Source organism: Zeus faber (assembly GCF_960531495.2).
Source record: "Zeus faber genome assembly, chromosome: 12".
Lineage (NCBI taxonomy): Eukaryota > Metazoa > Chordata > Actinopteri > Zeiformes > Zeidae > Zeus > Zeus faber.
The window spans coordinates 12,820,705-12,847,065 of NC_137196.1; the positions used below are offsets into that span (position 1 = coordinate 12,820,705).

Consider the following 26,361-nt stretch of genomic DNA (forward strand, 5'->3'; position numbering starts at 1 on the left):
ACACATGCACATGCTTTGATGGTGGCCGGTGAAAGGGATCCTCTGCTTTTGACCCATCCTGGCTTGTCCTTCCTCCGGGGGCACAGCCAGGAGCAGTGGGCAGCATTCGTGGACGCGCCCGGGGACCAGGTGATAAGTGTCCATCGCTGGTCAGACAATGATGGGTGCATGTTTTTGAGGGGGGTCCTTACTGACGTGAGGTGGAGGAAACCCCATGTGAGCACGGGGAGAACATGCAAACTCCACACAGAAAGGCTCCTATTTGGGAGATAACCCACCGGAGCACCGTGCCAACAGCGCCCCAGGCGGGAATCAAACCCAGGACCTTTTTGCTGTGAGGCAGCAGTGCAATGCACTGCGCCACCGTGCCACCAGCGCCGGAACTGTGGAGTGCTCCATCCTGATTGGTCGGTAGCGGCAATCAGCGGGGCCTTTATTTCTGAATAACGGCCGCCCACCTGCTAAAAATGACCGTTGTCGGGGGGAAACCGCTTCCCTGTCCGGGTTCAATGGCTACATGTTATTGCTAACGCTAGGTAGTGGCGACATCCTGTGAAGCTACATAGAAGCTACAATGGGAGACTCAAAGAGATGAATGCACGTATGTCCAATTTCACATTACTAACCGTAAATTGTTTTTCTTTATTTTTGTTTTTGTTTTTCTATCATAGAACAAATAGTTTGCATAAGCTCTTAATCGAGGAATACTCGTTCTAAAATAATTTCAAATCAATATTCCATCTCCGGCATTGTTCGTTTATTGAGTAAAGTCTAATAAGAGGGATAACGCTCAGCCAGCTGGCCATTGTCGTAAAATAACCCCGTTGAGAGTTAAACCTAATTAACTTGTCAGGAGTTTATCTGTTATAATGCCCTGGCTGGCTGCACGTTATCCATTACATCAACGATGTGAACAGGAAATGCTAACACAAACGTTAAAGTCCCCTTAAAGTGAATTCAGTGATTTTGTTCCGAACACATTATAGATGTTAGAAAGTAATTACCGAAAGCATGTGAAAAGACTCTGAACGATGTAGTACTAAATTGTGGAGTTTGGGGGTGAGTTGTGGGGTGATTTCTTTTTTACGGCGGTGCTGAATCATGACTTGATGTCGTAGAGCGGTCGTACTCAGCATGGCCCCTCCCCTAACACTATGTAAAGACCAGGTCCGAACCGTCGGAAACAGAGCATCGCTGGTGGAATAAGCTGAGCTAACACCCCGGAGTCTGGGATATAACGCTGTTTTGAGAATAAACACCTGGAGCAGGGCCAGCTCTATCTGTAGGCGAGATAGGCAGCCGTCTAGGGCGCCATCCTGAGCGGGAGCCCGGAGAGGTAGCCCGTCTCCCACCGACAGCATTGACGATGCGTCCGCGATCGGCGCGCCAAAATAGTGTGTTTTTATTTTAGATGTAGCTTATTTTATTTTACGTCTCATTATGGAACGAAACAAGCACCGTGCTTGATGGGGACACTTTCTCCATGATCCCCCCCCTTCGACCATTTGCCTAGGGTGGCAAAATGGCTAGTGCCCGCCCTGACCTGGAGTAAAAGGCCTCTTCAGGGAGGCCGTGACCTCGCGCCATGGACGTCCGGAACAACGAAGAACTGTCCCAGGGTTTTGTGATGTTAGCATTAGCTGCATGCTAACAGGCTGTGGAGCCCCGATCTTTCCCACGGAGGATGGCTGAGCAGGGGGCCCCGGAGAGCGAGGAGTCCCATAACCAGGGCAACTAGACACACAGGACTGGGTTCAGCGGAACATTTAAACATGGAAGTTACTCAAATGTAAATGTTTAACGTGACTGGGCGTGGTGTCTTCAGCCAAAGGCATCTCAGAGCAGAGGGAACTGCCTTTTTTTTCTTCCACGATTTTGAAACCTAATTGTATATAGTTGGTGATTCCTTTAATCATTCGAATTTGGCTCGGCGGGTTAACACATTTTTTTGTGGTGTGACAAACTCTGAACACATAGTTATTGTTGCTTTTACAAGGACTTTAATGATGATAAATCGATGGCAAACTAAAATCTCAGACGTTTTATGGACCTCATTAGCTGAGACGAGAGGAAGTGTGAGTGCATCAAATCTTTTAATCTGCAAATTAAAAGCTGAGGAATCACAGTCCGGTCCAGCTGTCTGCCCCGGCTCCCGGAATGCAATCAGAACTCTCTCTCGTTGTCTCTCTCTCTGTTTCGCCCCCTGCGGGGGTTTCAAACAGCGCCAGTCTGCCTATACATATTTCGGGTTCCAGCTTTTCCGTCTCAATATTATCTTTATGGCTGGAAAGAACTGTGACTTGATGGTGGATGATGGTCCTGTGTCTCCCGTTTACATGATCTGGTGTTGATTATCTACATCTTGTATGGACGGCGTGAAAAGTGACCCGTGATGTTATGTTAGAGTGTGTGGAAGCTTTGATAATGGGCCCTGTTATGCACATATACGTGTGCGTGTGTGTGAGAAAGTGAGAGGGAGATGTCCGGCTGGTAAATCAGGAATATGACCGCAGAGAAAGAGAACACGGTACAATGGTCGAGCCTGTACATTTCCTGTTTATGTGGAGCTCTTTCAGTAGGACAACTTTCAAATGAAACTAGTTTGCCGTTTTTTTGAGCAACACATTGTTTGAGGAACACGCTGGCGGGCGCCGACTCTCCGTGAACTGCATCGAAACAGCGTCCGATGTCCAGGTCCAGTGCTTTTCCGCCTAAAAATAACTCCCAGAGTTGTGCAACCCTGTCGGCGAAGCAGCGTAATCCTCTTTAATGTTTGGATCCGAGTGCGGAATTTAAACAGCCGTTCCCACAATAGTTTTGTTTTCATCCTGGTCTTCGCACACAAATGGGCAGGATGAGTTTGCGGGCAGTTTGCGTTCCACTTTACGAGGCTTTATACGACATGAAAGCCTCCATCTTTCATGACACGGCTAATCAATGTCAGGAAGTTAAAGGGCTTTGTAGGCTTCTCGGTCCACCGAGTGGGTGAAGCATATGTCGTGGGCGTGTTACTTCCTGCCAAGGTGTGTCCTCTGACGGCAGTGGTGGAAAACAGCCCGGCTGATCCCCTTTAGCTTCACTAAGTTGCCACAGACTGTAGAAGAAGGGTTTCTGGACAGAAAATGTGAAGCCTTGAGATTGGTGCAATGCCCGAAATGCCATACTAACATACGATCTGGTCTGGCAAGTTAGGGTTTTGCATGTCCAAGGAGCATAGTATGCAAAAAGTAGCAGGCAGGCATCCTGGATCATAGTATGCCAACACTGCACATGACACTACGTAGATATCTCTGAAGTACCCTCTGCAGTACCCCCAGCTACACCTCAAGTACCCGTCATGACAGCTACACTGTACCCAAACACTAACTTGAAATATATCTTTGGCTCCATCTGTACAAGAAGTTCAAAGATCTTTTTGGACAAGTGCATATGCCTGAATTAGAGCAGCTTAACGCTGTGGACATTCTATGCCAGGAGAGAATCATGCGTCTACAACGCTGGGGGGCTGAGCATTACGTTTGTCAACTCAAAGATACACATCAGCAATGGTGAGTAACATACGGTTAGGTGAAATACTGAGAAATGTACGCTTTGGCCATAAAAGGCATCTGCCAAATGATTGGATGATTTAAAAAAGAAAAAAAATAATTCCATAGTTTTAAATCAAGACTTCCATATGGACTCTAGGTTTCTATATTTTTCCAAAAGAGCAGTGCAACACAAGTTCCTTTCCAATAAACTTTATTCTTGTCCCATTTCCCCATCATACAATACATAAAAATGTGATCAGATTTGAACATTTACCTTGTGGTATGACCATAACAAATAAATAAAAAACAAAAATAACCATGTATAAATAAAAAATAAATAAACAAGACATTACGTGCCCAAAAAAATAAAAAATAAATCTAAACAAAACGGATGGCTTTCACAAGGTTTTTTTTGTGTTTGTTTTTTTAAATTTTAAACACTGGTACGTAAATACTTTCATTCAAAGGTCACAGTTTAAGGATACACGTGTGGGCAGAGAAAGCGATGTAAACCCATGAGGATTACAGTACAATGGAGTATGATCGGTTTTCTCCCCCCGTGTAATAGATATTACTGGGATATACATTAACGATACCAGTTTCTCTAAAAGCTTATACCAGGTAGTGAGAATGTAGTGCTATGACACTTTTTTTTTTTTTTTTTTTTTTTTAAACCCAGTTCCAAGTACAAAAAGTATACAACGGCCTTTGAAACCCATCCGAGTCGTGTTTGTATCCAACTTGACATTCGCAGAAGGGCTGTTTATTGCACTATGCAGGCATCCCTCAGAAAGGCACTTTATCCCCCAAAACCACCCACCTCTAGCTCCAAGCCCAGTTTCCTTGTTTACCAAGCACAGTCGTTTCACACACACAGACACACACACACACACACACACACACACACACACCTATGTGAATCTAAAAGAGAATCAATTAAAAACAAAAAGAAACATAAAAAAAAGGGTCTTTTGGCATCTCTAGTTTAAAAACAAATAAAATACAGCAATAGTGAAGTAAAAGGTTCTGCTTTACCAAATTAAATTACAAAAAACAAAAAAAAAAACAAAAACAGATATAGTGCAAAATTGTGTCAGCTCCCATAGCCCCATTTGTATGACGTGTACCAACCAGTGACATTTCTCATTAAGAAAAAGAAAAAGTGAAGTCGGAGCAGAAGAGAAACATTACTTTCCCTAAAGCGACGTCACCTTCATCAACAAATAAGGCCAGGAATGTTTTTTGTTTTTTTTCTGTTTCTTTTTTTTTTTTTTGTGCATGTGAGACCGTAGCGTGATCTGCTGTCTTGTCACTGGATCTTACGAGATGGAAAGAAAAGATGAATAACAAAAGTGTGCACCATGTTGCAAACACACCAGAAAGCAGCCGAGAGCCGGAGGGTGTCTCTCCGCTCAGGACGCAGTTTGTCCAAGAGCAGAAGATGAACACTGCGCGGTTGGTTTGGCGGCTTCACAAGTTCCAGCCCAAAAAAAGCAGTGGTTTGAACGAGGGATGGGAGTTGAGGGGGGGGGTCAGCGGTCACTTAGGCATCCATTGTATTTCAGGCAAACAGAACTGGGAGAAGGAGTCCCTTCATGTAGGCGTCAATACCTTCCAGGTGGAAACCCTTGAGGCATGAGCTGGATAGGCACAAACCCCTCAAGCGGCCGCCACAAAAAAAGCAACCACTTCCTGTTGTTTCCTGTCACGACCCTCCAGGCTCCAAGTTGATCAGCAACAGCAGCTGCTGCTGCTGCTGCTGCTTCCCAGGCACCGGTCCAGACAGGACACGGCCGACGCGGTCGGGGGGGGGGGGGGGGATCCCGCTGCGTCTGCCTCGGACTTGGGCCGCATCGAACCATCAGAGAGCCTGGCGGAGGCGGAGCCGGGGCCCTCACGCGTCTGCATGGTGCTGCAGCAGCTGCACCACGTAGCGGAGGCGGTGCCGCAGCTCGGCCGAGCAGCCCATCTCGGCCAGCATGCTGAGCAGGTAGGTGTAGGAGACGCGCTCCCGGCTGATGTAGGTGAGAAGGTAGGAGCCGTCCGACGACTTGCACAGTATCACCTTGGTGTGGTCGGTATAGAAGTTCACCTGGATGGAGGAAGGAAGGAAGACAGGAATACACATTAATGTACAGAAGTCATCCTCCTAACACCACCTGCAAATATTACAGTTGTCAATGTGTTTAAAACGCATCGTCCGAACCTGTAGAGTGCCGTTGTTGAAGAGCATGACCAGGGCGTGGTCCGTCTTCACCCACTGGAGCAGCAGAGGAGGAGGGGAAAAGGCTTGTTCTTCACAGTGCAGGTCTCCGCCCTGAAAGAGGAAGGAAGGTTTGAAGATCTCTGTACGTTGAAGTGTTAAATAAGAAGTGGGTCGCGAGTCAGCTAAACTGGCTCCAAGTTAAGTCCTCCGCTTCTAAAAAAGCGCCGGCAAATCCTCACGGTTTTAATACCTCCATTAGGTTCTGTTCCATGTAGTTGGCCATGAGCTCCACGATCTGTTTCTGATTGTGAAGCTGCTCAGGGAGCGAGCTTGTCTGGAAAGTGAAGTGTTTGTTGTTCGTCAAGCAGTAGTGGATTGTCCTGTTAAGAAAAACAGAAAAATTATTTACCGCTAGTCAACCCGTACCAGTAGGGTTAAAAGACTGATCAAGCAACAGAATCCAAAATGGCTGAAAATGAGATCCACAAGTACCGCTTTTGAGTTATCAAAGTAATTGTCTCTCACACAGTGTCACACACACACACACACACACACACACACACACAGCTTCTTACTTGCGCTGGTCGCACAGACTGAAGTGGCTTCCTTCGTTGAAGAGCACACCGATGCTGTGGTTGGAAAGCTGGTAGCCAAAACCGTATTTGTTAGAGTAGTCGACCCACTTAGTCACCCACAGGAAGGACTGGGGCTTGGACAGACACGGAGGGTTTCTGGTCGCTGGAGGAATTAATGGGAACGGACAAATGTCAAGTCAACATATGTTTAAAGGTGAGATCTGTGATGCTTAGAAAGACTGCCTGAATTGAAAAGGTAAAAAAAAAATAATAATAAAAATTGTTAACAGCTAAGAAACAAAAACAATGCGTACTAGATAAGCAAACTGCATCAATGTCAATTGGACATGAGTCAGCAGATAATGACGTTTAACAAAAACAAGCTGGTGAGGGAAACCTTTGGATTAATGAAATTAAAATGACCCAACTTCATATTTAATTCAATAAATTAAGTAGAATGGGTGGGTAAGAAAAAAAGGAAGACTTGTTATGGGGTTCTGGGACACCGTGCCGACAACAGTACAAATTAGTGGTTTTTTTTTTTTTTTTTAATATTACATGTAAATTATTTTGACTTAAACAGATGATGGCCTGCACCACTACTTCAGAAGGACAGATGCCTCCCAGCATTCATGAACCATGATTCAGAGAAATCTAGTTGGAGCCGCTACGCATTTTTGGCAGCCAGGATTTGGCCCAAGTATTGTTAAAAGGACTGTTCTTTTGCAGTCTATTATGGGGCGTTGCAATCTTCCCTCTCCTCAGAGAGATCCAGATTATATAAGTACACCGTTTCTAGAAACCCTTTTTTAAAATGGTACGCTGCAGCACAGACAGCAAAAACCCTGTTATGGGTCCTGGATTTACTTCAAGTGCTCTTCTGAAGGCCGTATATTGATATACAAAAACTTAACGGCTAAATAATAGTCACGGTCACTAAAATAAATCATCATTTTACCTAAAAAAAAAAAAAAAAAAAAAAAAAAAAAAAAAATGCCTGCACATCATTTATATTTGAATTGCATTAACTTGAATAATTGTAATTGAAACCGAATGCAATATTATGAAATTAAATTTATTTGCTCTGAAACTGTATTTGATCTTCACTGAAAATTAATTCAGTTCTCACAATTCAATTTCAGTTCAGTGTGTCTCACACATCCGGGGCGTTGAGGAAGGGCAATCGAGTGCAGATTCACAGAACTGCTTTTCGGCCTGAGAAAGTGTCCCCGTTACGCACGGCTACGGCTACGTTAATCACAGAGCAACCATGATTCAACACCATTATTAACAATATAAACACTATCACAATTAGGTTAACAAGAACAAGCGCTAAACTTAGGCTGCAAGTCGTTGGAAAGGTATCATTCACAGTGGTTTATGGGATGAGCAGCTCCTTTACTCTTAAAAATAATTATGTACACGGTCTTGTTCCCTTGGAATTCAGTTGCAAACAAATAAATTCAATTTCAAATGAGGCTATTCAGATTCAGTTTTTCCAATGCAATTATTCAGGTTGAGCAATTCCAATTCAAATACAAACAATCGAAATGGAGTTTGAAGCGACACATTTCTGCCCGTCTTGCTTACCTGCAGGCATAGCAGCCAGACAAGTGTTGAGAACTTTTGTGGTCGATTCAGCAACAGCTGTGGGGGTCAAGACATCCTCGCATGCTGGAAAAAGAAGAAAGAGCGTGAGAAGCAGAAAAAAAAAAAAAAAAAAAAAAAAAAAAGGAGTCAAAAAATAAAAGGTCTGAGTAAGTGGACACTGTTGCTAAATGAAGTGACCGGACAGAATGAAGTTCTGGCATCGACACTTGAATGGCGGTGTAAGAACGAGTGCAACCTACGCTCTGTGCTGCTGGCCATGGTTCCCTTGAAGGAGCGGGACACAGACTTCCTGGACTCCTCCTCGGCGGGGGTCTGCTCCAGGGGCACGGAGCTCACCAGCTGGCCGGTGGGAGTGGGGACCTGATCAAAAACACACAACGCGGGTTTATCCTCAGTCACTTGGATCCACGCGACAATGTGAAGATGTGGATGCAGCCACGGGACTGCATAATTAAAAATACAATTTATAGGAATCGGCTTGGGTTAATCGTTTAAATTTGTAGGAATCTGGGAAAAGGGTTGCAGGCATACATATATAAAAACAGATAAATGTCATCCATCTACTGCAAAGCAGTTAACTTGGCATTTATTTGCAGACAATCTTGACATGGAACACACCACTGCTCGATATTAAGTACCCAAATCCTCTTAAATAGATAATTCCTTTGCGATGCCTCATTTAATGTACCACCCACAAAAATTGTGTTCCCTAATTGATATAAACACTAAAATGAGACTACTTGTCTACTCAATAACCAAATGCCAAAGCCATTTTAATTCTGTCGCAAATTAATTTCCTGAAAGATGAAGGAAAAGAAAAAAAAAAAAAAAAAAGCAGCTCGGCACAAATGCTACGCAGAAATATTGAAGTGCATTAGCGACTTGGGAGGAAGTCTTTTCCAGTTACAAAACAGGACAGCGTCTGCTGCAGGATGGACTGCTTCCCATTTGACCAAAACAAGCCCTCTAGCCATGTTGGGGGGAGAGAGAGAGAGAGAGAGAGAGAGAGAGAGAGAGAGAGAGAGAGAGAGAGAGAGACATAAAACAACATGACATTCATTGTCCTGTACCTCGTGGGGTCCCACTGTTTTATAGCTGATCTGGCGACTGATTGAGCATTTGACGATGCCTGACACCAGTTTGGAGAGATCTTTCTCGTCTTTGTCGTCACAAGGAATTTTCTCCACTTAAAAAAAAAAAAAAAAAAAAAGTTTAAATAGCATTCCAAAAATATAATAATCACTACATTTGTATTTATGAAAACATCTGAGTGTAATCCTATTAATCTCAAAATGGATGACCAAGTCCTCTCCATCAACCATCAGCTGCCACATACCTTTGGCCTTTTTCTTGCCGAAGAGACTCTTGGCCATTTTGGTGAAGAACTTCTTGGCAGGGCTGGGTGGGTGGAGCTCGGGCACCATCATGCAGCTGCTGGGGGGCAGCTTGTCCGGGGTGAAGCCCTGGATGGAGGGATATGGAGGTTTAGCGGGAGGAACGCTCGCCTTTCACTCTGCAACAGCTGTGCTCTGGGACTAACGGGGGTTTGAGGCGAGGGCGGCGGCTGCCTACTTTGGTGAAGAACTCGTGGCCGAGGATTTGGTCCAGGCTCAGTCTGTTACTGGGGTTCTTCTGGAGGATGCCGGTGATGAGCTTCTGAGCGGGAGGCGACAGGTTGGACGGCAGGTTGTACCGCACCTCTTTGATGCACTTGTAGGTCTCCTTCAGGTCCAGCGTCTCAAAGGGAGGGTTGCCGCACATCAGCGTGTATCTGGGCGAGTAGAAATGGACATTCTTAACCAACCGTTTAAAACGGACGTTCCCTCCTATCCAGGCGGTGGTACTCCGTTTATCTGATTTATTCTGTTGAATGCGGATGAAAACACAAATGAATATGCACGGAAACTGTTGCCCAAAAAAACCCCAAAAAAAACAAACAAACAAAAAAAAGAAAACCCTCCAAAAAAAAAACAAAAAAAAAACTGACTGGTTTCTCTAAGCGACAGATACCCAGTGTTATTTCCGCAAAGCATTGAAATCAGTTCCGTATCTGTTTCCTTTGACATTGACAGTTTAACAGATACTGAACAAAGCCAAACCACCATGTTGGTTCAAATTTGACTCAAGCCTGTGTGTGTGTCAGGTTAACAGGAAGCCATACATTCTTCAGTACGTTTGACAAAAGACAAATTATTTTGCGCTGTCCAGGCACCATTGACTATCAAAGTACCAGACTTGGCTGGTGGGAACTAAAATAATGATTAAAAAAATATATAATAATAAAAAACACGCAAGGGCTGGTTCGATTGACAAAGGCCAGGTTGGGTGACAAGGTTCTACTGTGGTATCTCATCAATACGTGAACATACGGAAACCCAAACTGGTTTTAACAAACCATTACCCAACTATACAAACACGCCAAAAGACAGCGTTCCCACACAAAGTCAACACCCACGCACCGGGCGCAAAAACTCACATGACGCAGCCAAGGGACCAGACGTCAGACTCGGTGCCGTGGCCCTGTCTGTTCAGCACCTCGGGGGCCAGGTAGTTCGGGGTTCCGCAGATCGTTCTAGGCGAGAAAAGGGAAGGTCTTTTTTGTACGAATGCCTCAAGTGCGTGCACACTAAATCCATTCCAGTGCTATAGAAAATGCCACTGACATTGTTGTACGGCGGTGAGGTGCGTGATGTCATTCACAGAACATGGTCATAATAAAACTATAGTGAGACAAGCTGCGGGTTCAAGCGTCTCGTTACAGCTGCCACATGGAAACCAGTTTGGTTAGATCCTGAGGAGCGCTCCTTAGTGCCTCCGAGGTTTGGTCATGACTTACTGGCTTTAAAATGACACTCAAATGCTTTACAAATAGTTTTCAGACTAGATCATTTCAAATATTTACTTGAAATTGTTTAGGTATAGAGACAGTGTTCTGTAATTGTAATATTGCATAAGGATACCACCTGAGTATCCTTACGCAATAGTAAAGTTACACAACAAGAACAAGATCAGTTTCTTTTGAAAAAAAATAAGCCGGTGTGTCAATTAAAATAAAAAACACAAAACTAAAAGATAAAACTAAAAACCCATTGAATTACTCACTTTTTCCTCTGCTCCACTGTTTCTAGTTTGGCAGCGAGACCAAAATCCCCGAGCCGTAGTTCCATGTTCTCATTGATAAAGAAGTTTCCTGAAAGGGACAAAGACATGTGTCCAGTCAGCATTCCACAGATAGCTGCAGTGTATTCCGAAAACCCAAGCGGGATGCCTGGGATGCTTCCGTGCAATTTGGATGAGCGTCATAGGCCAACGAGACAAAAAGGACATACCAGCCTGCGTGACCCAGACAAAAAAACAAAAAAAAAGTCAAATCCATGTAAGCGTGCATACCTAGTTTGAGGTCTCTGTGCAGGATGCCTCTGTTGTGGAGGTATTTGAGGCCAGATATGATCTGTCGGAGATAGTACCGTACCTCTGGCTCCGTCAGTGTGTGTCTCGCCTTCCAAATGTGTGCTAGGGACTGCAGAGACAGGGCAATGAGAGAAATGTCAGCCCCCACATCCATCACCGGGGCTGCTGCGTGCACACACACAGCACCCACTCCCACCGTGTTGTGACACAGTCGATGATGCTGTGATATATCACTTGTGGGAGAGTGGGCTTACGGGCCTTAATATAATCAATTTAGTTGTGGGGCTGTACCCCCAAGGGGAATGCAGGTGTACCCCGGTGCCTTGGAAACGGTCAAACAAGAAGTCAGAGGCCGACGGCGACCCTCACCTTACGACTGCAGAGCTCCAGGAAGATGTAGATGTTTTCTTGGTCCTCGAAATGGTGAGAGAATTTCACCACGTGCTTGTGCGACAGGGTTTTGTGGAGCTCGATCTCATTTGTGATCTGTTGGGACAAATCACATCACAAATCACAAAAATCTGCAAACATCAACTCCTCCCAAGTGGAAAAAAAACAAACAAACAAACAAACAAACAAACGTGTGTGACACAGTGTCGCACATGAGAGCGTAACAGTGAAAATGTACCTTGTCCCTCTGGTGTGGTTTGGACACCCTGCTCTGTGGAATCACCTTCACGGCGTACATTTTGTTGGTGTTGAGGTCCGTCATCTCGTAGCAGCGTGCAAACCCACCCTGCCGGGGACCAGACACAAGAGGCAAGGGCGGTCAGCGGGAGAGCAGCAGGTTGCAAACCTGCAATGACAGCGTCGACGACGGCCCTCCCCCCCCCCCCCCAACCGCTGCACGACAACAACGCCGAGAACCGCCCGACGACGACGCGGTGGCCATCCCCGCAGGGCTGTGCCGACCAAAAATTAATAAATAAAAATATGTGGCATCGTGGGAGGATTTCAGCTGATCAATGGACGGGGGGGAAACGACGCCCATCGGAAAAGGGTTCATTATCTAAATCACAAATGTCCACCTCGTACGCCAAATCTAGATAAGCCAGACTGAATCAGAACCCCTTTCGTTTGCTTATGAGGGCTCTGGCAAAATTATATATATATAAATAAAATAAATGTAAATACTGCAACAGATCTCGAGCACGTCTGATCCGAAATGCAAATAACCCTCCTCCATGCAGACACGACTATCTTTGATCACAGGATGGATGGAAATGAGGCTGCTGCATTCATCAACCGTCGAAACTGACAAGGCAGCCCAGCTCTGCGGCAGGCAGGCAGGCAGGCAGGCAGGCAGGCAGGCGGTAGCAGCCCTGTCCGGGCCGCCTGGAGAGGCATGACGACGTGCAACATGTTGGTACTTTCCACATGCATGTTCTCAACGTGTTCGCCGTGAAATAGTTTGGAACGCCATCCTGTTCTATGTGGATGGACGTGCAAATAACGACATGACGGGGAGGGGGGGGACTGAAACCAACGCGGTGCTTCGCTTCGGACGGATCTCCGGTGGACGGTGAACCGGGGGCACCGCCGCGTGCACGGCACGGCACGGCACGGCACGCCTGGCGCTTGATTCACCTCCCGCACAGCTGGGAGCACGAGGTCACGGCACGGGGGATGTGAAAGCCTTACTCGGCCGGTGCTGGAGGAGAACCGGCCCTTAACGAATTGTTGCCGCGTCACAAGCACCGTTTTTTATATATATATATATATATATATATATATATATATATATCGGAACGCTTTGAAAGACGCCGCAAATAACGCCACACAGATCGACCGCGCACGCACGCCAAAAGATACAGATGTACGCGGGCAGGTCGCGGTGGTATTAGGTTTAAATTTACCTTCCCCAGCAGCTTCCCCTTGCTGTAGCACCTGCCGGTCTTGGAGTCGGTCACCACCGTGGCGAGCTCCGGCTTGCTCTGCTCGGCTTTATTCCGGCTCGTCCTCACCGGCGCGGCCACCGGCTGCGCTCCGCGCTCCGGGCAGGGCTTCGGCGCGTCCGAATTCATGGCGTGGCAGGAAACGCGCGGAGCGGCGGTGAAACAGCCCGTATCCATGTCCGTCGCGGCTGGTGGAAGTCGCGTCAAAGCCCACGGTGCTCCGCTGTCGCTGGTCAGAGTCCGGCTCCGCACTCCACCGCGTTCATCGGGCTTGTCCGGGCAGGCAGCCGCCGGGGGTATATAAACCGGAGGGGTGACGTCACGGCCCGAGGGGCGGCGCTCCGGTGGTGGAGCGCGAAGACGATTCGTCCGGACGCGGCGTCGGCCAAACCCGCGCGGGCGACCCCTGCGCCGGCCTTCCGAGTTATGAATGAACTGCGGTGGCGTCCCGTCGCGGGCGGCGCGGCTCCTTCTGCCGCAGGAACGACGCTCGCAAATGCTTCGCCCGAGTCGTCCGGGCGTGGGAGTTTCCTCAGGGCTCCTCAAAGGCTTTGTTTCGTTTTATAGCAAGGCCCTGAACCCGGACCGAGGAGCCCCCCCCCCCCCGCCCCTTATCTGCGTGTAATACGCCGTCATGTGTATCACAAAAAAAAGAAATAAAAATACAAATCTCACATCAATACAACATGTGTAGTGGAAAAATGTATGTCAAAATATAGGAAAGAATGAAAATGAATCCACACGTTTCGTAAAGTATTTTCTGCGGGATCATATCGATTGTTATATTATTAACCGTGCCGTAGTGTTTCAAATATCGGACGGTACACACAGCGAGACGCTTTTTGTCATGTGACGTGGGATGACGTGTGCACTTGTCTACAGGTCCACCATGTTGCGCACAAACATTCTGCAATTAAGAGAGGTATTCCCGAATTGGAAAGCCCAATACGTATAGAGCAAAACATTCCTTCGCGTGGATGACTTGAGAGCGGAACGACAAGCACACACGTTTATTATTCGACACCTTCCGCCTGCAGTGCACCTGGCCCATTTGACATCACACTTGGCTTGAGAACATTTCGTACACGATGGCATTTGGCACCTGCTCTGACGGACGCGACCCCGCTGCCACCTGCTGGACAAGGAAAGAAACGTAGAAGCCAAAGCTCTTTGGCCAACTCGCCTGCGACGGTTGCAAATAACAATAAAAAAAACCCCCACTTTTTAAATCTTCCATTTCCAGCCCATGTCTAAGGACTAAAATATGCATCATAAATTTCGGGATGAAATGTTAAGATCTACAACTGTTAGTAGTTGGCCACCGATGATGTTCGCCGTTTCTATTATATGGAAGGTGAAAACAACTCCCCAAGCAAGTGATTTTACTATAAAACACACACTGCCAAACAGTACTTTGAGAAGAGCTATGTTTTTATTACAGCCCCTCATTTTACACTTTGGGAGAACATTTTGAAACAATATAAGTTAAGCACAGAGCCCAAGTAGGTATTCATCACCAGGCATCTTCATTGTTTGTGTCGCAGTAGTAGTAGTAGTCTGGAATGATAGCAGGGTCATAAAATCTTCAGGAACCTTCATTCAATCAGGTGCATTTTGGCAGAATATGGAATGGCAATAAAATTAACAAAATAAAAACTACAGCAAAAAAAAAAAAACAACTAAACATAGAAAAACATGATAAAAGTGTCACCAGCGGGTCAACGCCAGGGACATACTGCATTTTTATCATTAAAAACATGACGAGGGAAACCTCCTGGCTGCCCTTGTGAGAAGATTTGGTCTTCAACCAAAAAAAAAACAAACATTTTTTTTAAGATGAAAAAGATAACAATGAACAAATTCTCCCCTTTTATTATTTAAGAAATATATATGTGGTATGTGGCCAAGACAGGATTCCCAGCAGTTCACGGTTCCAGTCTTCATATGTTATCATTATCAGAGGTTGTCATACCAAATCCTAATATAGCCGTTTTGTTTTGTTTTGTTTTGACACCAGGACCTGGGAAACAAACCAGGGCGAGGCCATTACACATGCGACAAAATGGAAGGGAGCGTCGCGGCTTAGAGGTCCATCATGTCCTCCCCCTTCAGCTTCTTCTCCTGGGACTCGGACCAGGCCTTGTTGATGGTCCTCTTCATCTCGTCGTCGCCCTCAGAGTAGATCTTCTTCAGCATGCTCATCAGGCCGTCGCTTGGGTCGGCGGTCTCCTCTATGGCGGGTTTGCTGTGGGACGGAGATTAAAGAGAAGGTCGCGATAACAGCAGTGAGTTGATTCATGTGAACGTGAGGTCAACAATGACAAAATGTGCATGCGGATGGTCCCATTCTGTGCTTTCCCACAGGACTTCTGATCATCTAACCTTCACTAAGAAAATTGACACTGACAACTCACAAAATACATCACTGCCCTTGCCAAAGAATTATTGCTGTACATAATTTTACTGTCTTTACCAAACTGACTTTCATTAAGATCTAATCAAAGAATTTAGCTCGGTCTCTGGGTCAGAGGTAATCATTGAGGTTAGAAAAAATCCTGGGGTAGAAAGAATCAAATTGTACATTTTATGGGAAAATGCATTTTTTTAAATTTTTTTTTGAATGTTGATATTATTGATGAAATGACCATCTGTTCATGAACTTACTCTTTCTCTTTACTCTGCTTTTCGACCTGAGTCAGACAGTCCCACTTCTTGGCCATCTGCTTTTTGCACATGATGAGGACCATATCTGTTTTTATCTGGAGGGAAAGAGAAATAAGTCATGATGGTACAGAAGTATAAAGTGTCTTAAGTAAGCACTTAAAAATAGCTGCGAGCCCAAAATTGGCCTTTGCCATTATGTTTTTAAAATATTGTGTATATAACCAGTCTCCTGAAAAAGGAAAAATGTGTCACATCGATGAGGTCTGAAAAAAATCAAATTCCTCCCAACCTTGACCATCATTACGAAGAAAACAAAATGTTTTATGGAGTGATCTTTTTGGAGCTGCAGTCACCTTTTTACAGCTGTCGTTTGCGTCGATGGGACACAGCAGGTTGTTCATAATCATCTGATGGTTTTTGCCATCCAGATCTTTAACCAGCACAGAGAATGACCTGTAGAGGAGACACACAATAAAGGGAAAATACGAGCGAGATGGTGCATGTACTTTTTTTTAAGCACTATTTCTTCCCCCCATTTTCAATGACTTTCAAGGACATGCAAAACAAATATAATCAATTTTTTATGTGATCTCTATTAATTAAAATATAATCTATTACATTTTTCCATTTCAACCTATGCTGGATTACATTCCACTGGCATAATCTATCTATTAAAAGTGATTCTGGAATTGTTTTGGTACGTTTTTCCTCAAGGTATTCCAGTCCTTACATTTCTGAAGACCAAATTCAAACAATGCAAGCACCCCAAGGACCTGGTAAGATACCTGCACCAAAAAAATTATGATTTAAAATGATAAAGTCTGACATGGAAATACGCCATACCTTTCTGTGAAGTTAACCGTGACGTTTTCTGATGGGATCTTGTGCACCCCCTTCAATGTCAGGTAGATTTTGACAAATTTTTCGGACTGGTCCCACCCTGAAAGGAAGACGGGGAAAGAATGAGCGACTCCCGACTCCTCACGTGCTAAACGGTGACTTCCTCAGGTGGTCAGAATGAGCGATGGGGTGATACCGTAGTTGGTGATCTTGGCGGTGTACGCCGCTCTGGAGGCAGCCGCGGGGTCCGCGTCTCTCCTCGCCTGCTGCTCCTTCTGGTGCCGCTTGGCCGCAATCTCCTTCTCCACCTTCCTCTGCTCCTGCTGCAGCACCGCCTGCACCCCCTTCCTCTCTGCCTTCTCCAGGAGGGAGCCCAGCTCCTGCAAGTCTGCTTCCAGTTGGTTGATCTATGTTGGGGGATGACAACGGACAAACAAAAATGAACCGAAAAGTATGTGAAATCGGTGAAATGATCACTGGGACTGTTTCCAAACCCACGCCACTAAGACCTTTGGGAGATGCCAGAATTGCAGATGCCCAATTAAAATAAGGATGCAATAAAAGTGACAAGCCAAAGATACTTGTGAAAATGTATAATAAGTCATTATTGTAATATGATTAATTGGTGTTGAAGACAGTAAATTTGCCTCAAAGGAACTGATGGAACCCTACCAAACTGACATTCTTTGTATTGCGACATTTCAAATATTAGTTTAAAATCCCCCATACATTTTGACAGAAACATACGACTGTGGAATATAACAATGTCACAAAAGTGTACATATTATCCATCACACAGCAAAGGCCATGTACCTGAGTGAACTATTTTCCATTCTTACCACAACACGTGCAGTTGACGAGCTGATAACATTAGACGCGATCAACACAGAACATTGCGCAGGTGGACAGTAGAAGCACCAGTTTCATGGTCCAATTCTTCTGGAAACTGGTTGATCTCAGTGTTGAGTCCCTTTGCTTTGCTTTCCATCCACACCACAGTACAGTACAGTTCGGTGTAGAACATTCTAGTAACTATGAACCAGTAAGCTGAGGCCAGGACTAGAATAGACTGTATAAACTGTATATATGTAATACAATATAATACAAATGATTAAAAAGAAACCCTAGATCACCCACATGACTCAACAGTAGTAATGTGACCCGAATTCCCGTTTACATAATAGCAGTTACCACAGTGCTGCTCATGATGGGCAGCTTGCTAGCTGTGATAGCATTTGGCAACATGCGCTTAAACTAGCGATGGAAAGAGTAAAAACTCCTGAGACAACTCGCACATTTAGAACGCACAGCTCTATTTACCTGCTCGGTGAGATCCATGGCGGTTTTGTCCAGACGGCCTTTCCACGCAAGATGGTGTGACGAGAACAACCGGCACTTTATGTCGTTTGGTCGCGACCGCTATCCATCGGCTAACGTTTGCGTTACATTTATTGAGGTCCGACCGGATCGCGTCTCTATACATATGAGTTCCGCCTGTGACTTCATAACTGGAAATTCACAATTGGCGGCATGTTACAGGATGTTCCGAGATATTTGGGCTTTCAGGTGAAAGGAATGACTTGAAGCACTGTACTCTGTTACATACATCTTTTGATTATATCATTTATTTTGCCCTTGTTTTGACTATATATTTTTGCTTCTCCTTAACATAGTTTTTTTTTTTTCTGATTTAGGTCGCCTTCATCATTTCGCTGTTCCATACTTGTATGACCGCATATGACGAATCAAAAAATGGAATCAAGGAGTTCAATGTATTTGATTTAACTGCATGAATGATGATTTCTTAACATTTCAACACCAAAGGTCAAGTCTACATTTAATTATGCAATTAGTTAAATGGCAGAGGCAGATCACTTTTATTGTGTTTTATTTTACAATACAGCATAATTTACAATTACAATTTTCTAAATAATGTAATGCACCATTCACAAAGAGGAAGCAACACTAAAAGTTTATTGCAGAAATGTGTCGACGGGTGGTCCTTATTAACGTCAGCGTGATCTCCGGTCACCAGCGCGCTCTCTGTATCCCTGACATCTGGTTGTGGTCGGCCAGGTGACGGAACACGATGCGGCTGAGTCTCCACCTGCGCTTCACTCCCCGGGGACGCGATGTCATCACACAGCGGTTGCGAATCCTCACCGGGCAGCTGTCCCGAGGCAGCGCTGCGATCTCCTTATCCGCCACCTCCTGCAAGGAAAACAAAAATAAACATGCATATAAAATCAACATTATTTGTGTGTTTTGTACCAGTGATGTTGACGCTTCAGTGTTAAATCCCAACATGGGAAATATATTTTTCATCGAGAAATAATTACGCCTAGTTAGTAGAAGAGGTATAATACTGGTTCTATGCTGCATTTTGTATTAGTCCTAGGGATTTTTGAAGTAATCTATCATAATATAAATTATCAAGACAATAATTGTATCTATATATTTCCACAAGGTATAATTGCACACTTGCGTTATAATGCTTCAATCTAATGTTAATCAAGGATCGATTCCTCTTGTGAATTAATGCAAATGACCTATTCCGAAATAATTACAATGCCTGCAGTGCTCATGTCTTAGCCCAGCTTAGACAACAAAAGAAAATAAAGAGTTGCGACACAAATGTCAATAAATGATGTGGTCTTTATGTATATATTGTGTGGTACCTGAAGCTCCTTGGGCAGGATGGTGTTTTTCCTCAGTGCGTTGATCCGCAGCCTCTCATCGGCGTAGTCGAAGGCCATCTGCCTCCTCTTGACATCTCTCAGCATCTTCCAGTCGACATAGTAAGACCTCGCCTGCTCCACCCGGCCCCAGCAGCTTGTCAGAGCCTGCAAAGAACGAATAATTGGTTATTTAGTAGAAAGAAAAAATTGTTCCTAAAATAAGAATGGAGTTTATTTTCGCACTTTTTTTTTTAGAGTGATTCGATTACTTTGTACTGGGAATCCCACAGGATGTATTATGTTGTTGGGATCAGGGTGAGATGGAAAAATGAAGCCTCAGGAGTAGGCAGGAATCATTAGGAATGCATATTGATTACACATTGAACTCTCAAATGGAATTAAGGCATTATAATGTTATAATGTAGATTGCTACTAGTTACTTAACCTTGCTGACCAAATACAGGCACACAATGGGTGGTCTAGGAAGGAGATTTTTTGTTTCGGGACAGGGTCATGGTGCATGAGTAGGCTATTTGCTCAACGTATATTCAGGAAATCCTTTATACATTATACATATTCACACATTGGGTCAGTGAAGCTCAGCAAAGTCCAATACAGAAGCCCCAATATTATCACTTTAACATGTAAAAGCATGGAACTATAGCATAAAGATCAAATTCATTGATCAGAAGTTCTGAAACTGTCAACGTGGCAAATAGCTACCTAGGATGGGGTGGAAAAATCACTTGATCAGGGATCGCAATCGGGGCAAAAGGAAGAGACAACTTGACTTCAGCGTCATCCTCTTACGTCATGCCAATCTCAAAGCCTCAGAAAACGCGCAACTCGTGCACTGCACTTGACCATTTGATCTACCGAAACCTCTTCTAGCATAGAAAGAACAGGAATAGTTCCCTCAGAAGACATGCACTTTCTTGACTCTCTTCTTACCATAGTGGCAGTAGAGTGACCCAGGAGCCGCTGGGATAAACAATGACCTACAATAACGTTGTTGACTTACTCCATCTTTCATACTAATTCACTTAATTGTTCGAGCCCTTTTCTCATAGTAGTTTGGCTGTTCTCAGCAAAACAAGCTTGCGAACTAATTATTGCACATCTCTACTTTGGAGGAGGGTGGCGACTTGCATCAGAAAAAGAACCCCTTTGATTTAGCTATAGGAATAGTAATACTATATACTACTGCTGCTACCATTACTAATGATACCACGTACAGCCTGTCTGACAGGGGCAACAACTAACATAACGCACACTTGTTCATGACATCCACCGTCATGAAGCATGGACGAATCAAGAGGAGAATCGCTGCTCTGTTGTTCACGACAGACATAACACGCACCTGTCTTGGAGCGCAAATGGTGGAATAAAGGGCATTCAGTCCGGACCACGCCGCCCCGCGGGTCGCCATGTTGCCTGGCTGCGGGGATTCTCGGATCAGCGCGAACCGTGACGCCGAGGCACTCCGTCCCACTCCCGCGCCTCCGCCCGGTCGGGAGGGGAACTGCACACGAACGGAGCGGGGCGCACGGGGGGGGGGGGGGGGGGGGGCGGCAGGAGGCGCCAACCGTCAAAACCTGCCGCGTCGGAGGACCGTGGGGACAGATGGACAGCCATCAAACTAGATTTCATGGGGTCTCCTCCTCTCCGCACGCCACTGACGGTCGGGACTCTTCTGGGAAGCAGTGCGAAGCTTCCCGAATGATGCACGCCCGTGAATGGACAGGGTGGAGGGGTGGGTTTAAAGCGGTTGTCCCGCACATCATTTTGTTGACACATCTTTCAAACCTTCCACGTTATGTTTGATCCTTTATCTACCCAAAGTGCAAGGCCAGCGAATTTCATGAACCGCCTTAACGTCTTGGGCACAAGAACTTACATACATATAAATCGTTTTTTTTTATTTCACAATTCTACCCTGGAGTGTCATCTGTTTTGTTTTGTTTTTGCCAAATAGGCTACTTTTAATTTCATCTTGCAATTTATAAAGTTGGTGTCAAATGAAACAAGCGCAGGTACTCCTCGCTTAACGACCGAGTTCAGTTCCTAGGACCGGGTCGTTTTGTGAACTGGTCGATAAGCGAGGACCCGTGTTATTTCACGGCAAGGGGGCGCGGCCATTGTGAACGCGAGTGTAGTGAGTCCTGACAGACTGCGGGAACGACACTGAGACTGAGAACGGTGATGAGATGAGATGTACACAGTGTAAATAGTACGCAGTGTATGTAGTATAAAAAAATATTAGTAAGAGATGGCCCTGTAGTACCACTTTCATACCAGAAGATGGGAGTGTAATTTCAGTGTAAAACCCATGGCTGCCCGAAGGCCTGCTCCTCCTGTTTCACTGCCCTGTCGACATCAACTTGCAGGTTTAATTCAATAACAGTTTTTTGATATAAAACGAGGCCGAGCATTTCCTGTCTCCAGACCACAAACAGTGTTTATGTTCAGAGCAGCCACAATGTTCCGTTGTCTCTCTGCACCGGGTGGTTTAGGGGGACAATGTCCTTAGATTCTTGTCGCTCTGCGGTGGCGAGCGGTCAATCAGAGTTCCCTCAGACGACCCTCCTTGTTGTGAATCTTTTTGGTGAGTAAAAAAAAACAACTTTGTTTTACCCTCTGTGGAAAAAAGAAAAAAAAAACACTCAGAAGAATGGAATTAGAAGTGGGATTGGAATGGAACAATACAATTAGTTTCACATAACCCCCCTCAAACATAATTTCAGCCCGTCTAGGCTTGTGCAATATCCCCCCTTTCTTCTCCAATTTTTTTTAAAGAGAGCCTGTTATAGTGTGGCGTTGCGACCAATAGTCATGGTCAGGGCTTCAAACAGCATCATGTTGTATGGGTGTTGTTATGTGAATGAAGTAAATGATAATGATAAACACACGACGCCCCCTCATTTTTAATCAATAATTATAATACGTGATCAGTTTTAGTCGGTATTTAATGGTAATCATGAGCTACACAGGTACTGTTACTGTAGCTGGAACTTTAAGCTTCTCATATATTTTTTTATTTCGTATTTTTTTTTCCTCTGCATTGCGTACAAACAAAAACCCACAACAACAACAACAACAAAATATATATATATATATATATATATATATATATAATTCCATCAACAGAGCTCTAAGCTTCTGTTATTCATCTTATTTTGCAATCGTACATCTTTTTACGCCCCAAAAAAGTCCAACCAGAGATGAGCGGTTATACCGACAACATCTTTTTCACATCTGTATTTAACAAAGTTAAAGTAAAAAAAAGAAAAGATCCAAAATACCAATTCTGATCTGTGGGAAACAGTATGATAATAACCCAGAGAATTGAAAAAAAAAAACAACCAAAATAAAACAGGAAATACATTCTATTGTGCTCTATCTCACAATAAAAAATACACACAAATAAACATTTGAACCAAGACCTGTTGACTTTTTGTCACATTTTGAGATTTAAAGCTGATCGGTACCAGGTGGGGAGCCACCTTTCCATTGGCTCGTCACCAGCACGCAGTGCCAGGGGAGGCTCCGGCTTACATCGCTCTCTAAACACAGTGATTAAAGAGAACCTGCATTAAACACACGCGTCTTTCAATACAAAAAAAAAATAAAATAAAAAAAGATAAAATCAGTTGTTAGTAGATGTTTGGCTCAAAATGTTAAAATTCAGAGGGATGATAAGAAAGTCAGTGTGATGAGTGTTGATGAACGCATTAAAGCAAGACCTCCAGCAACCACACACACACACACACACACACACACACACACACACCGCACTCTCCTAAGAATCATAGCGTTTGTATACATCCCTCTCCTTCAGGATCTGGTAAAAAGCCGCCGGCTCGTCTAGGTGGGTGGCATTATATCATTTGACGTTCTGGTGTGGCGGGGCGAGCCCGGGACATAAACAGGCCATAAAATAAACCTACACCCAAATCCCCCCATGAGGAGTAATGAATTATCCACCCAATATTCAGGGAGACGTGCCTTTAGATGGAGCGTATGAGTACCTCTGAGGGTCATCAGTGGTTAAAACATTTGAAACTGTTTGTATAGCTCCTCCTCATGTTTTCTTTAAGATCGTTTTTGACGTTATTTGACAGTATAGATAGACAGGAAAGGCAGGGGAGTGAGAGAATGGCATGCAGCAGATGGCCTTGGGCTGGGTTTGAACCCGGGCGGCTGTGGCAAGGACTTTGGCCTTGAAAATGGAACATGCTCTACCGGGTCAGCCCCCTTCTCATGTTTCTGTGCCGGAAAATAATATATGACTGGGCTCTGTGAAGTGAGATAATTTGGCCATAGAATTCAAACTCTCATTCCTATTGATTGAAAATAGTTTTTTTTTATTTCTGTGGCCGTGCCTCTTTTGACACTCAGCCATTCACGTGAACAGTCAGTTCTTGAAGTTGATGTGTAGGAAGTGGGGAAAAATGGGCAAGCGTAAGGATCTGAGCGTCTTTGACAAGGGCCAAATTGTGATGGCTGGACGACCGGGTCAGAGCGCCTCCAAAACTGCAGGTCTTGTGGGTGTTCCCGGTATGCAGTGGTTAGTTCCTAACAAAAGGCGAAAGCGTCATGGGCGCCCATGGGCTCATTGATGTGTGTGGTCTGGTCCGATCCCACAGAAGAGCTACTGTAGCACAAATTGCTGAAAAAGTTAATGCTGCTATGATAGAAAAGTGTCAGAACACACAGTGCATCACAGCTTGCTGTGTATGGGACTGCGTAGCCAGAGACCAGTCAGTGTGCCCATGATGAACCCTGTACACCCCTGAAAGCACCTACAGTGTGCACATGAGCATCAGAACTGGACTATGGAGCAATGGAAGAAGGTGGCCTGGTCTGATGAATCACGTTTTCTTCTACATCATGTGGATGGATGGGTTAGGGTCTGATCCGATCAATCATTTTTGGGATGTGTTGGAACAACAATCCTGATCCATGCGGGCCCCAGCTCACAACGTACAGGACTTAAAGGATCTGCTGCTAACGTCTTGGTGCCAGATACCACAGGACACCTTCAGAGGTCTTGTGGAGTCCATGCCTCGACAAAACACGGTATATTGCATTTTATTTTTAATGCAGACCATAATACGCACGGTGCCTGTGATAATGTCCCACTGAAAAAAGCGTAACAGTGGGACATTGTGTACCTGTGCTCCCGTCGCCAGCTGAAACAAACGGCTCTGTCTCGTCCGGATGTCGTAAAGTGAGCGGGCGCAGCAGCAGCAGTTTTCAGCCCGTTCAAGCTGAGCGTTATTCCCTCTCTGACGTCTAGGACAGACTTCAAAATTATTATTATTATTATTTTTTTCACTAAAGGACCGGAGCAGGGGCATGCTCTATTTTCATGGTCGACAAAGCCGATCATTCATGCTGCGTTTGGTTCCGTGGCGCTCATTGTGTGTAGGAAAAAACACCGCTCATAATTGTCACACTGAAGTTGTATCCATCTTATATTATGTTAACACACCAACAGCTCTTACCAATGCCCGTACCTACCCACGGACCTCCCTAAAGCCTATTGTTTAAAAAAGTGGAGTTACATTCAATGGTTTGTACTAATTTGAGGGCCCACGACGAAAACATTGCACGTTCTCAGCGTTTCGTCGGCCCGAGGGAGAACGCCGCGCCGTCGCCGCCTGTTGTGTGCGTCGTGTTTCGGCTTATCTTTTTCGGTGTCTTCGCCCTCGTTGTCATGGCGCCAAAGCCTGATGTCTGATGCAAGCGACGGTGATCCGGCGAGCGAAAAGGAAAAAAACGATTGCGAGGGAAACGAAAGCGGAAACAATGCAGCAATCGGAGAGAGGTGAAGCACCGGCAAAAGTGTTCGGCTACAGTCGGTCAACGATCGGGAAAATGATGAAGGACAAGGGGAGAGTAATGGAGCGTGAGAAAGGCTCGATCTAAACGGTTTAAGAAATGTTTCTTTAATGTTTTATACCTACACACACACATTCTCGCTCTCTCTCTCTCTCGCTCTCTCTCTCTCTCGCTCGCTCTCAATTATAAATACTGTACTGTACTGTAATGACATTTATTATTATTATTATTATAATTATTATTGTCATTGCTGCATTATTATATTGAAGAGGTTTTAGGTAAAATATATAGTTATATACTTAGACAAACATTTGACTAATTGACGCTAGATGTGAACCGTACCTAACTGTTTCGACTTACAGACAGACTTTAACACAGACCTCGTTCGTAACCCGGGGACTGCCTGTATAGTGCTGTGGAATTATCAGTCAGTTATTTCTGAGGAATGACCGTTGTCTGTCAATAAAGACCGTCGTCTCGGGCAACAGCTTCTCCACCTGGATTGACATTTCTCGCCCGCGTGGATTTGTCCACTTTCACATTAATAACAGTAAATATGTTATGTTTGGTATCGATAGATGATAAAGAGATAAGTAATATATTTTAGAAATATAAATTATCAAAACAAAACCATTAAGATAACACTTAAATGTAACTCGATTTTTGGCCATGTACAATAAACCAAAAATAAACCAGAAAAATTAACCAAATGATAAGCAATAAAAAAAATAAATATAACCCTTTAAAATCCCAATTAAAGTAAATAAAAACAGCCTGAAAATGAACTATAAATAAAACAAATAATAAGCCTGAAAATAATGCTGAAAAAAAGTGATATTTGTTGATCATTTTAATGTTTTTTTTTTAATACTATTCTTGCGTATTGCTAAAAATATTCTATTACAATTTGGACTGAAATTGGACTTTGCAACACATCATGGCAGACATCTTGGGGCGTCGGGAACATTTGTGAATTCATCCACTCAGACATTTTCTTACCTAACCAGCCTTGACCTGCCACCAGGAGCTGCCCCCCACGCCAGGTCCTCAGGCACCATTTGAACTGGATACAGCTCATTTGGTGGAGGGGTCATTACCCGACTGACT

General features: G+C 44.6%; 3 protein-coding genes across 3 annotated transcripts; all 3 read right to left on the bottom strand.

The window, feature by feature from the left end:
- Positions 1-3,724: 3,724 nt before the first annotated feature.
- Positions 3,725-13,473, bottom strand: plk3 (polo-like kinase 3). The gene is made up of 15 exons (XM_080011576.1): positions 13,190-13,473; positions 11,962-12,069; positions 11,703-11,819; positions 11,313-11,442; positions 11,025-11,112; positions 10,399-10,494; positions 9,495-9,693; positions 9,259-9,385; positions 8,993-9,108; positions 8,162-8,282; positions 7,902-7,985; positions 6,312-6,474; positions 5,987-6,116; positions 5,737-5,847; positions 3,725-5,622 (listed from the first exon to the last, which is right to left on the bottom strand). The coding sequence occupies exons 1-15, from the start codon at positions 13,403-13,405 to the stop codon at positions 5,425-5,427; spliced, it is 2,004 nt and encodes a 667-aa protein (XP_079867702.1). The 5' UTR covers positions 13,406-13,473; the 3' UTR covers positions 3,725-5,424.
- Positions 13,474-14,679: 1,206 nt separating this feature from the next.
- On the bottom strand, positions 14,680-18,174 carry cacybp (calcyclin binding protein). The gene is made up of 6 exons (XM_080011645.1): positions 18,053-18,174; positions 16,929-17,139; positions 16,736-16,832; positions 16,246-16,345; positions 15,893-15,987; positions 14,680-15,473 (listed from the first exon to the last, which is right to left on the bottom strand). Exons 1-6 carry the CDS (start codon positions 18,068-18,070, stop codon positions 15,311-15,313), a joined length of 684 nt encoding a protein of 227 aa, XP_079867771.1. The 5' UTR covers positions 18,071-18,174; the 3' UTR covers positions 14,680-15,310.
- Positions 18,175-18,590: 416 nt separating this feature from the next.
- On the bottom strand, positions 18,591-20,865 carry mrps14 (mitochondrial ribosomal protein S14). Its single transcript, XM_080010689.1, has 3 exons — positions 20,771-20,865; positions 19,411-19,575; positions 18,591-18,943 (listed from the first exon to the last, which is right to left on the bottom strand). The coding sequence occupies exons 1-3, from the start codon at positions 20,837-20,839 to the stop codon at positions 18,761-18,763; spliced, it is 417 nt and encodes a 138-aa protein (XP_079866815.1). The 5' UTR covers positions 20,840-20,865; the 3' UTR covers positions 18,591-18,760.
- Between the last annotated feature and the right edge of the window lie 5,496 nt (positions 20,866-26,361).